Below are 13,780 nucleotides of genomic sequence, written 5' to 3' on the forward strand. Positions count from 1 at the left end.
TTCAAGGAATGAGTATAAAAGTACTTCCCTTTAAACATGTCTAGGTAATATAAACCTTGCTAATATATTTAGAAAACATAGATCTCTTTTGCAGATGCTTTCTTTGACAATAGTCCAGGTACAGCAGCAGAACTTATCCAAAGAACTCTTTTTTATGTGACTCTCATACATTTTACTACCAATTTGCTTTCACTTTGTCAAGGAATTAAAATATTTGACACATGTACACTGCACACCATTTTAATAGCCCTTCCATTTAAATCTCCTAGCCCAAGAATTCAGATAAACCACTAATCTCATGGAAATGTTCTTTCTAAATTTTGGTAACCAATTATCTTTCAATCTTGGAGGCTTTACTTGAGTGAATACTATATCCTAAGAGCCACGTTAAGTGCCTGATATACAAAGATTAGAAAGAAAATATAGCTTTCCAAACTCTAGGTCTAGTGTATGAGATAGATCCGTGAGCATCTACCACTAAAAGAAACGAAAATGTCTTGAAGGCTAAAATAGGGCTTCAAACAAATCCTACACAAGTGCAAAAGTGGGAGAGATTAATCCCAAGTGGGAAAAAATAGGGAGGCTACATAGAAGCTAAGAAAAATAATGCTAAAAATATAATTCTACCCAAAATGTTGAGAAGTTCAGTATAAAAGAGATGATATTGGATTCTGCTCATAAGTATTCATCACTAAAATAGCAAAGGAACATTTCTATAACCTTCTTTCACAGCAAAATTAGTAATCTGGTATTGAGTTACCAAGAAGATCTATCCTGGTTGCATTTAGATAATCATGTCTAACTGAATTTAGAAAGGTATGAATTATCCATGTAACGTTTCTCAGAACCAACAGTAAAAAAATTCTGATTAGCAATTTCTATTTGATTATAAGAGTTTGGCAGCAAATATCTAGGTAATCCTTCCTAGAAGTCTTCTGCCAAATTCACCTTTTCTTTCTTCTTCTGGCTTCTATTACTTGCTTCTTCCTTCTTAGCTAGTATTTTATTTTTTTCTGTTCTTCTTATAATTTAAGCATCCAGCCTTGCTTTTCCTTGCCAAGAGCACTTCCAGTTAAAGGTACTGCTGACTCATACCAATATGTTTGGGTTAGACGATAGAAAACTCATGAATTCTTTATTCTCATTCTTAATATTTCCTTGTAATTTAGTTATTGTTTTACAAAGACTATGTTCAGAAAGCACCCTAGAACTGACATTTTTATTATTGGCATTTCTACTTCTAGGCAGTAAGTGTTTTGTAGTTGGATTTGAGAAAGAAAGCAAAAACATCACATCAAAGAGCACATGCTTTCATTGTCCAAAAACATTTTTGTTTTCTTTGTGCTGAAGAAAAGGTAGAGCCAGCACAAAGATTTTTGTAGAAAGCAAAGAGGATGTATTCATGAGAGAAGCTGAGAAGCAATGAATTCCTGAGAAGTAGCTTGCCATGGTACAAAGGCAGTTTTTTATTTTGTACATGTTTGATGAAGTCTTCTTGAATCAAGAATATGAAAAAAAGAAAAGGCAGCAAGAACGCAGAGAATTTGGGGATCAATTACATACCATTTCTTTTTAAATATTATTTATCATTATTATTATTTAATTTGCTAAAGGGCACATATGCTCACCAGAGAGCGACAGAGAAAGAGCGAGGAAAAGTGAGAAAGCAAGCTGCTAGTTCTGGGCCTAGAACCATAGTCAGCCATGGGAATCCAGCCTTTATCACCACGCTACCTGCTGGCCCCTTCATAGCACTTCTTAATGGCAAGTTGTAAAGTGAATGTGCTGAAATAATTTAAATCTAACAAATCATTGTTGGTTATCTGCCATGTTCCACATGTAACTTATTTCAAAACTAATGCTAACATTTTCATATTAACTAGTCCCATTTGATCAAAAGATTTCTGAGACCTTGCCCCAGAACTACGCAGGGTGACCCCTAGTGTCAGTTGTCAGTGCTTATAAGGGGCAGACTCCTCTCTCTGTAGCTGTGATAAATACTGTCATAAAAGGACAAAGTAAGAGATTGGGGCTGTAACCAGAAAAATCTATGAAAAGCTAGGCCTTGCCCCAGAGAGACCTTTGTCTTTTCACCCTGCAGGGCTCCTGAAATGTTCATTAACTACATTAAATACTTTCAGCTCACTCATGAAGCTTCCCTGAAGCCACAGAGTTTAAAATAATAGATGCCTATCTATTTAACATTCAGAGTTCATTAGTAGAATCACCCAATTACAACCTGACCCACTTAAGGCACTGATTCTGTGCCTATGTTAGAACAAGTTCAAATATATTTATAGGTTCTATAGAGAAAAGTGCTTCATAAAAAATATTTTTATTGTCCAAGAAAAGGATAAAATTTCTAGTAATATGTCACTGTTACCTGAGAAATTACCTATCAGGATCAAACTGGAAATAAGAAAATTTGATGTGTAGAAAAACATTGTAGGAGTTCCTAGCGGATGTTTTTAGAGTTATATAAACTCAAAGTTACATTGTTGACCTTGTTTGATTGCATAGTTTGATTGCTGCGAACTACTAAAATGTTTCTAAACAGGGTATGTTGTACTATATAGACAAGCCACCTAGGTAGGTGCAGACAATATAATGTTCTTTTATGTAAAATATTTTTGAAACGAAGAAGAAAGAAAAGAAAAAAAGGAAAGAAAGAGAAAGAAAATGGGACTTAAGCAGTTCCCCCAACCTATATTCTTCCTTCCTGAGTACTTTACTAATTTTAGAGCGTAGCGGCCTCCTAAAGTCTAAATTGTGCACAAATGCTACTGTTCTTTCAGATCTATAACCTTATCCAGGAATTCAGAAGCCACATTTTTTTCTTTTAATAATGCCCTGGTTTTCCCCTAACTTCCAGATCCTTTGAAGTGCAAGGTTATAAAGTGAGTCACTGGCTGGGCCTAAGATCCCAGCAGCTCCAACCTTATAAAAATTTGATTCTCATGTCAAGTAATCAACTTCAAAATTACTAAAAGCTTCCTCCTTCAGTATGAATTTACCCAAGAGGGTGCAGATTATGTTGGCACCAATCAGTCACATATGGGTCAACTGGCAGTGCAAAACCAAAAATGCCAAGATTTCAAATAAGCTAAATGTAAAAACCATAGTACAGTATGAAATGTGACCCTTCTTTTGTAGTAAAATGACCTTCTTCCTATGAGTGGAAACACATTAATTGTTTTAGATATGCTTTGAAATGGATAAGTGTTATAATACTAATTAACTCTAGAAGAACACTTCCAGACAGAATCCAGGCTCATGGTTCCACATGGGCAGTTTCAGGGGTGGGCTATGAGAAGTCATCATTTTCTGAGTTTTAATTTGGAGTTTACTTGCTCTGCAAATGAGTCACAAGTTCCCCTCATTCATAAAACCCAAAAGTAACACAAACTTTACTAATCGAAAGTGGAATGGGCATCTAGGAGACAACCCTTAGACTCAAAGTAGAATTAAAGTAAATAAAGATGGCCCCAGTGCTAATATACTGAGCCTTTAAATATGTGGAAAGTTCACAGGAAGTATCCACCCTAGAGGTTGGTTCCAACCCATTAAAAGCCCAAGTTGTGGTTAAGATGGCATCCAAAGCCTGCATTCAGAAATTCTTAAATTCTATGCTTTTTTTTTCCTTCCTTCCTAACCTTCCTTCCTTTCTCCCTCTCTCCTTCCTTTTTCCTTCCTTCCTGCCTCATCTTCCTTTCTCCCTTCCTTCCCCTTCTTTCCTGTTTTCTTTTCCTCCTTCTTTTCTTTCTTTTTTGTTCCTTTCTACCTCACTCTCCCTCCTTTTCTTTGTTCCTTTCCTCTCCTCCTCCCTTCTTCCTTCCTTCCTCTCTTCTTCCTCACTCTCTCCCTCTTTTTCCTTTTATTACCTTTCTTATTTTCTTCTTTCCTTTCCTTTTACTTTCTTTCCCTCCCTCCCTCCCTCTTTCCTATATTGTTTTTCCTTCTTTTTCTTCCTTCTTTCCTTCCTTCCTTCTTTCCCTGTCAGAATTAAATATCTCAATTCTACTAAGAGTGGGAAACAATGAAACACTGTTGTGGTGGCAACTCAAAGGCAGCCAGTGCGGTTAGAGACAAGGAGTGGGCAGTCAGGACAGTGGTGTCAGTGGTATCAAATGTTGGTGTCTGCCCTAGCCCTAAAACGTTGCCTTGTTTGGTGTTTTGTCCACGTTTGTCCTTGTTTCTTCATATTACACGTATATATGACTGTCTCATTTTTTTCTATATACTTTGTCTTCTTTTTTTCATCCTGTTTTCTTACTTTCTTATATTTAATAAGCTTTTATTTGAGCATGATAATTGAAGTCATATTTGGGATATTATAAAAACTTAAATGCAAGTTTATAGCCCCTACAAAAAATATCTACTTTATGATATTCATTTATATTTCACAGAAAAGAAGAGACAGTTGAGGGGAAGCCTACAAATAAAAGTGTTTGATGGATGGTAGAACAAGATTAATCTTCTATCCTGAACTGTTTTTTTTGTGTGTGATACGTGTGGTAACTGGTCAATAGAGGTATCAACCATGCTCTATTAACTATTAATAGACAGAATTTCAGACAAGAAAACAATCATGTGACTATGAATGAAATTTCCTTTCTTGTAAGGAAACATTTGGGTGTGTAAAAAAAGAAACTCAGACTCTCAAGAATTGCAGAAGTGCAGCACTTGGGGCTTGATGTGCACTCTCCCCTGCCATACCATGGCATGTATTGCCCCATGGATGCACAGCCTCAAGTCATATGCAGATCCAAGACAAAAGCAATGTTCCAAGAAAACAAACTAGAAACCCATGGAAATGGGTAGGACCAAGCTATGATACTCCTAATCCAACTGGGACCACCCTTTCTAAAAGTGATTAAAGCATCTCCTAATCAACAGAGTTGATTGTCCAATCTCCTTGTTTGAATGAGAGAATTTCTCAGGTGGGACAGAGCTGGAAGGAGAGTCCAGATCGATATCCCTACCCCAGTCCTCTTTCCATAAAACTTTTTTTTAGAGGTTTGAATATATTTAAATAAGAAATAAGCTACCCCATTAATATCAAGTAAGCTTTTTTTTTTTTTTTTTTCCCCGCTATAGGGTGCTCATCAACTAGAGAGATACAGAGAGGCAGAAAGTAAGAAATCACTCCCCAGGGGGGATGGCCACACCGCAATCCCTTCTCCTCCATTCTTCTCTCGGGATCTTAGGCACGCACACACTTGTGCCCGGCGTGCATTTTAAGCCACCGGGTCTGGGACACGAACTGCGGTTGACTATGTGGGAGTCCAGTAACATAGCCATTACATTAACTGCTGGTCCTGATATCAAGTAAGCTTTAAAGATGGAATCAGAAGATGTATTAACACAGTAGAAATACCTACAGTATAGTTTTGTTTGCCTATCAGATGATGTAATAATACACAGTACTTGAATGTAATAACTACATAAATAAATAAATAAATAAATAAATAAATAAAATTATTATGTGATAATAAATAAAAAGAAGGTAGAAAAGCAAAGAAGGAATACTGAATTGAAGCATTTTTAACTCTATGTGCAACTGACTGTCTTCGCATTCTTTTTACCCCGGGTAGTTGAGAGTGTTAGATGCTCAGCTACGCTGTATCCTATTCACTCCCAGATCCTCATGTTATTGGACGAATATATAGTTCAGGCCAAATCACTAGTTGCACATACAAATCAATTTTTGAGATATCGTGAGTTTGCTTAGAGGAAAGCTTTTATTATGGAAGATATAGACTGGGAGAACAATGGAGCCCAAGACTCTTAAAGTTTTGTCTTCATGACTGAGGGGCAAGCAGGGCTTTTAAGCACAAGTCAAGAATGTGATGGCATGAGGATCTTGGGTAGGAATAGGGACTTCCTAGTTATGCATCTATGATGTCATCTTTGATGAATAGTGCTATTTTCTTGGAGTTGGGCAGTCTCACGGAGGGTCTAGAGTGAGGTGCTATTGTCAAATATTATAGTCCAGAGTGAGATGCTATTAGCAAATATTATGTTCAAGATTAAACAAAGAAAAATAATTATTTTTCCTTCTCAGAAGTCAATATTACAGTCTCACATTCATCCACCATTCAAATAAAATGCTCTCCTAAGGGAAGATTACCACGTTCTCTTTCCAGTCATCATTTTTTTGCCCTCTGTGAGCTGTCAGACTACTGGAAAATATTGTCTTTGGAAGCTTCTTTCTTCCACATTTCAATATCACTGTGCTATCTCGGTGGTGTTTCTCCATCATGTCCCAAACCAGCAGACTAAGGGAGGAACATGGAGCCAAGAATGGAAACCTAGGAGTAGCAAAGGGCTGTAGGAAAAATGTCACAAAGTCTAAATTACAGGTGGATCTGAAATTTGTGGGGGAAAAATGTGACAGGCAATGCAAAGGGATATTTATCTGTGTTTGAGGAGGGAAAAAAATAGGACTTTGGATGATGTTCTTCTGTTAACAGATGGCAGGTAAAAAGGAGAGTGATGCAACATCTGCTTTGCTTTGATACAAGCCAGGAGAAATGTTATTCAAAGCAAAAAATTTGGACCAATCATTATAAAGAAGAAGAAGAAGGGGAAGAAATAGGGAGGGATAGAGAGGAAAAAAGAAAGGGAGAAAGAAAAAGAAGGGAAGAGTAAAGGGGAGGGAAGAGAAAGTGAAAAAAAGAAGACAGACCAACCAATGTGGTAGTTCAGGCACATTGATCCTATGTGACTGATTGTGCAGTTTGAGTCCCAGACCCAGTGACTTGAAAAACACGCCAGACATGTGCATGAATGCCTAGAATCCCAGAAGGAGAAATGGAGGAGAAGAGGTCATGGGTGTCACCATTCCCCCTGAAGGGTGCTTTTTCACTTTCCCTCTCTCTCTTTCTGCCTCTGTATAGTGAGTGCATGTACTCTTTAGCAAATTAAAAGAGAGAGAAATAGAGAGAGAAGGATGCCTGAGAAATAATCAGAGTACTCATTAGCTTGAATTGATTTATTCTTTCAAAACCTGTTACATATTAGTTATTATATGTTGCTTCTGCAAACAGTAGTGACAAGGACTATTACCCATGTTCCAAATGGCAAGCAGTGTAATGTTGACACCACAAATGCTACGATGTCTCACTGAAAGGAGAGACCTCCTTGCACTGGGGAGACCAGGAAAAGTGTCATGGGACTCCAGTTCCAAGACCCTAACGACATCTTCTGGTTCTGAAGAAAAATTTTTGAGACATAATCTCAAGAACTTTGTGGATGATTTTTGAACAATCAAAGGCAAAGAGGTATAGAAAACTTACTATATTCTGTACTAGTTAAAAAATGCATTGGCTCATCTGGAAAGTCATGATGCATTTTTGCATAAGATAAGAAGTCATGGCTTTCCTGATGACCTAATAGATTCTGAACACTTTAGTTCGAAATAAATTAGTTTAGGTTATAAAAAGACTAGTTTGTGAGCAATCTGGAAGTGATAGGAACCGACAAAAACCTGGACGCACCATTTGTGTTTTGACAGGGTTGATTAATAGGGAACACCAGGCTATAGCTGAAGAAATGACAGGCTGATCCAATCTTGAGTTGGTTCACATCCAAATGGGAAAACTATTGTATTGGAGGTAAAAACCCAAACTTTAAGAGACTTTAAAAGGCTGGAACAATGAAGATAAAAATTAGTAGAGGTACTTGTAAAGCCTTCTATATCCATTATAACACTTCATTTGTAGCACATACAACGAGCATCATGCTTTCACTAGTGTGCTAGAAGGAGAATATTGAAAACTACCAGTGTCTAGTCTAGGCCCCATTTAATAAATGGTGATAAGAAATCACAGGCCTTTCATAGAATCTCAAATAGGGAATTACCCTCATATGTGCTATATGAGGAGGGATTGAAAAAAAAAATCAGAGAACTTAACCTGTAAAAGAGAAAGCTGAGGCTAAGCAAAAGAAATGGCAACTATTGTACGTGGAAATATATGAATGGCTTGTAAATGTGTCTAGAAGGTGTCATCATTATATGCAGGTAGAAATTACAACAAGGGATTTTAATGTAAGAGAAAGAAGATATTACAAAGTTGGGGACATTAAGTATAACAGGAAGATTTGAACTTACGTGCTTTGTAGCTTCTATGTTTCTCTAAACTCCTAATCCTGTCACTTGTGTTAGCAAACACCTAGCCCTACATATCCCATGTTATGACATTTTTCTGAACACCCTGCAACCCCTCTGCCCCATCTGCTACACACATAGCAGGTCTCTGATACTTGTACATTCCCTCTATAACTCTTACTGCAGCCTTCTAATCCAACACACATGGTCACTCAATTGGACCCTTGTAAGAAACTAGCAGTAGGTCCCAGTGTCCAGCCTTTCCATTTGAGCACTCCGGATTGCCTGTCAATGCTAGTTTATGGTATCCACCACACCCACTGCCACTTTTGCTCTGCTTCCACTTGGCCCAGGTTAAAGCTTTCTGATTATGACCAGTAATATTTCTACTCATTACAAACAAGGAGCTTTTGCAGTTGGGGTGTGTCAGTACAGGGGAGTTTGGCTTGTCGGGCTCTTAGTCCTTAGGACATTGAAGTGCAAAGATCGCAGGAGATGAAGCTGAAATGACTTCCTGCCATTTGCCACAACAAGATGGACGTGGGGACTATTATGTTAAGTGAAATTGGCCACACACGGAAAGACAAATAACACATGGTCTCACTATTCTATGAAATAGGAAAACTTACTCTCGTACAGGTAGAAAGCAGAATGTGGTTACCGGGGCAGGGAAAAATGGGGGAGTAGAGGTGTGTGGGGAATGTTGGCCAATGGATACAGTCATACATATGAGGAATAGGTCCTAGCATTATGTTGCATGACAGAGTGAATGGAGCTAATGATAATGTGGGTTTCAAAATAGCTATCACAAAGAATTGGCATGTTCTCACCACAGAGATTATAAATGTTTGATGAGATGGATGTGCTAACTACTCTGCATTGATCATTACGTATTGTACTCAAGTATAGGAATATCACACTGTACCCCCTGAATGTGTACAGTTTTGTGTTAATTTAAACATATAAATGTAATAAAGAAAAGAAAAAGGAAAAACTGTGATGACTAATCGAGAATAGAAAAAGAAAAACTGTAAGGGTGAGGTGAAAAAAAGCAACAAATTCTGAAGATGCCTAAGCCTGAGTTAGCTTCACACTGTGAACTGAAGTGAAATGTTTATTCCTTAGAATTTCTTGGGCATTTTTTTAGAGTGTTGTACTAGCCACTGCTTTGCTGTCACATGGATCTAATTAATGTCAAGCTTCTGGCATTGCAATTATATATGCTTATATAATTATATATACTGCATATTATAATTATATAACATCTAGTTAATATTTGTGCATATATTCTTTGCAAGGTCCAATCATTCAGGAAGAGAAGTCATTATATTTGGTCTTTGCAGATGACTATAAAAATATGAACTAGGAAATTACATGCTGTTTTGCTTTCTTTGCTGTGCTAGGTGGGTGGAATAGAAGGGACCTGTTTCATTTCCCAGACTGAACCCATCTGTGGGTAAACAGGGGCCCTCGTGTAACGTTACCAATGGGAACAGCATGCCTGGTTTGAGGAATGGAGCTCTGGTTCCTAGGGATGCCAGCCTGCATTTGGTTATTCTGTGACCATCCATATCCATCAGTAACAGCATGCTGCTCCCCAACATGAAACTAATTGTCTTTAAATGTCAGCCTCCAAGAGAATGAGCTGAGAATGCTCCAGCATATATATTTCTTCTCCATAGAGCTGGTCACATTGTCAGCTAAGTTCATTTCCAGAAAGTTCTGTTTATTTCTACACTAAACATCAAGACTTTTTATAGGGCAATAAAAGAAAAACAAAAAGAAGGCTTTACTATTCTAAGGATGGAAACATTCATTTGTGCCAGCACAAAATATGTAAAAAGAGTAAATTTTAAGAGAAACGAAAATTTCAAAACAATGCAACCAAAAAAGTAGATTTTTTTTTTCCTAGAACATTTTTAGACAAGATTTTTTTTTTTCTGTCAGGAGTAGTAATCAGGTCTTGAAAAAGAAAGAAGCAAAACACGTAAGGGACACAAAAATGGAAAATGATCTGTTCTTGTTAATATGTATGGTAATATCTTTGACTGAGCCAATATAACGTGTACTCAGAATGGGCAAATTCATTTGGTATGCTGTAAAGATACACAGTGATTGAATGTTCACAATAATAATAATAATAATAATAATAATAAAGAATTACTATCCTCAGAGGAAAAAAAGATAAAGAAATGTTTATTCCTGAACTTTAAGAAAACAAATAGGTTTCTAGAAACAATGATATGCTATTTATACACTTCTTTGGCCAGAGACTTAGAGCTCTATAATAATGCCAGTTTTAAGTGACCTACAGTGTCATAAGCTTTTGAATTCTGACATTTGATAACAAGATCAGTGGGCTTATACAGCATAACTGACTTACTTACAAAATGTTAATTTTCTGAGCACAGGAAAAAAAGTAGAGTTTTCTAGAAGTCACAAATACAGGTTGCTGTAAAACCTCTAATAGATGTCTGAGAGTGAGTGGCCAAAGGATAGCTATGCTATCTTTTCCCAATTAAACAAAAGGACATGAGTCTCATGTAGAAAGACAGGAATCCATAAAATCTGAAGTCACTAGTAGTGATCTTGGTGTGTCATTTGATTCTGTAGAATGTTTGCCATAAAGGCCTAAGTGAATGCTAATGAGTTATTTATCATGTACTAATAGTAACTTTCTTTCCCCAGATGCAAAGAGCCTAGCTGAAATGCTCATGAGGTAAGAATAAAACTTAGCATCCCAGATATCTTGTTTAAAAGAACAATTTCCAACTTACCTTGATTTATTTGTTTTTTAATGAGTACCTTCTGAAATTGATGACATTTTCTTTTCAGTATATAATTTCCATTTATACTCCAAATACCCAGCCAGGTAAATCCTGGTTGAATATGTAGATGCCAAATAAATGTATACAGGCTGTAGGTAGTTGTCTGGTTGGCTGGACTCAACTAATAGGATGACTCCCATTAACCTGGGAACAAAGAGGCACATTTTAATAAGTAGCTTTCATTTTACTTAGACTCAAATATATCACCTTTGAGGTCAAGCTGTCTTCCTAACAGAGTTAGCCAAGTCAAAACAAAAACAGGAACAAAAAAACACACGAAAGAAAATGTGTTGAGCAACCCAAAGACACTGGGCTGCTCCCATGACACCTCAGAACCCCTCCATAAGAGCATTCACCTAGCCATTTCTGTTGCCACTGTCTGTTCACTGACCAATCCTGGAAGAAGGTCATGGCCATGTATTTCATTGCTGTATTAGGAGTGCCCAACTCTGTAGTCACCCGTTAATAATTAAGAAGATGAACAATTATTGAATAGGAGAAGGTTTGCAACTGTAGAAGACAAAAGGGCATCCTTCACAGCTTTAATTTAAAATTTCCATATGGCTTATGATGGACAATGATACAGAGAAGAGTGTATTCCTTCCGTGTTCCCAAACTCTATTTTCTATCCAGTCCTCCTGCTCCAAACATTCAGTTTCCTTATGCCGCTTGTCTAGAACACTCTGATATTGAGAATCACACTTATGGACTAATTAGCTGGCATGTTACCTTGCCCTAATACTTGCATTTTAAGTCTTTTATAATATAATGATTAAATGAAAAGCAAAAAAGGGAAATCAACACCTAGGAAATCAGTGAAAAAATGTCAGGGACCCTGATGGTGAAATAGATATTGTTTCAGGAAGACCAGTGTAGGAGAGAAAGGGGTCGGGTGAAGGGTCTCTTCCCACCTCTATCCCCACTGCGGTTGGCTTGTACTTACTTCTCTTCTATACACATAAAATCAGCATACTTTTGTTATTTGCAAGAGCCCATGGCCCGTGTCTTTGAAGACCAAAGGCAAAGGTCAGATACCCTTAGCATATGGATTGCATTTCCCTCAGAAATTTTCGGCCATAGTGTGTTTTTAACACACTGTGAATCCCAGGTAAAACAATAATATGTAGGAATCAGAATAGCTACAAATATTTGGTATAGTTAAATGAATGCTGGTGTCATTTTTGAAGATTGGGAAGATAGAAGTGAGGTATGGACTTTCTCGTTTTTATTGTAAGGTGGATCAGGAAAGGGGGTGACAGTATTTATGGGAATAATAAGACCTACTTGAGTCATGTTGCATTTGGGATCCCTTTTAAGCACACAGAGAAGATGTCAAATAGCCAGCTTCTAGGGAGAATCTGGAGAGCTCAGAGAAGAGGCAAAGACATATAAATGGCCTATAAAATATATTCCTTCATGATAGGTATCTAATCACAATACATAGAACGTTTATGAGAAGATCAGAAAAACCCGTCATTACCTGCCTGATTCCATGCTTTTGTGAAAGTGTGTATCTGTTTGCTAAGCAGGTGTGAGGATATTTTTGCAGGCACATGAAACACATCCAGATACATGTGCACTTGTGTTGAGCAGATCTGATCAAACATCTGGCAAGCAAATAAAGAAACCAGAGTCAGTCCATTTGAAATAACCTACCTAGTAAAAATACATTTTCTAATGCAAACTTCAAAATATGAATTTGTTTTTGACATGTGAAGAGATTTTACATAAAATTTGGCTTTCTGACTTCTCTTTAAAATCTTCTGGCTACACTGGGAACATCCAAAGTGAGGACTTCTGCCTTTAGTAGTGAGCACTACCCCTTAGACTGGTATGACTTTCACTAACCATATCAGTCCCTTGCTCACCCACTCCCAGTACACTTTACTAATTTACACCACCGTCGAGGCTCTCTGAGCCTCCCAGAGAGCTGTGGGCACCATACCTTCCCTTGCTGTGTGCAATTATCCCAGCTCTTCCTCTGCATCACTCAGTCCTCTCCACCCCTTGTCTGGCCACCTTCTCTATTCACTCTCAGGTATTGTTCCTAGGGCTATAAAATTGTGGTCCATGTTTTCTGAAATTTTCGCCATTTGCTCAGGATGATTTGTTTTTCACTTCTATGAGCATCATGCAATGTAGCTCTACCCCTTCTTATTAACCCCAAGCAAGACATTAAAAAGCTACTCTTTACTGTGGTTGCAGGACCAACAGCAGGTACTAATAATGCTCTTCCCAGTTGACAGTTGCCAACATGAAATTAAGAGCATTAAAACCAGTAATTGCTATCACTTAAGATAGTGAAGGCCATTTTCCTCCAAAATGCAAAAATAATTGAAAAGGAAAAGCATCCCCAAGCTCCTTATACAGGTTGAATTTGTATGGGATGGATTTAGAAGTAAAAGCAATGTTTTTTACTGTGAAGGGTTGGTTCAAACTAAGTTTGGCAAATTAACAGTCAACCAATCTATAACCTTATCAGTTATCTGATCGATTTAGAACCAGTCATACTTTGGATGTGGCTCAAACAGTTAGGCAAGTCCTCCATTGGCCCACAGGAGGATATTTAATTGTCCCTGATCTTTGCTGCTGTTCTCTCTGGAAAGCTAAAGACTTAGCAGACTGGCACAACGAGGAAAACACAACCACAAGCCTGTGTTCTAGGCTCCTGTGGCCATCAGCTTGGTTTCTGACCTTAGGCAAGTCATTTTGCCACTCTGCATCCTGACTTTCTAATTTTAAAAAAATCAGATTTGTTTCTATCTTTATTATTCTATGATCTTGGTGAACGTAACATTTATTTTCTAACCATGTATTACAAAGAAGTATATGCATATTTCAG

The 13,780-nt window shown here is 37.5% G+C and overlaps 1 protein-coding gene across 1 annotated transcript in view; it reads left to right on the plus strand.

Annotated features, from left to right (window-relative positions):
• DSCAM (DS cell adhesion molecule) overlaps positions 1-13,780 on the plus strand; it is a 327,084-nt gene that overhangs the window by 276,492 nt on the left and 36,812 nt on the right. The window contains exon 25 of the mRNA XM_027774893.1: positions 10,799-10,829. Coding sequence (XP_027630694.1) covers positions 10,799-10,829 — 31 coding nt within the window. The remainder of the gene's footprint in view (positions 1-10,798; positions 10,830-13,780) is intronic.

Source organism: Tupaia chinensis, unplaced genomic scaffold (assembly GCF_000334495.1).
Source record: "Tupaia chinensis unplaced genomic scaffold, TupChi_1.0 Scaffold000492_1, whole genome shotgun sequence".
Classification (NCBI taxonomy): Eukaryota; Metazoa; Chordata; class Mammalia; order Scandentia; family Tupaiidae; genus Tupaia; species Tupaia belangeri.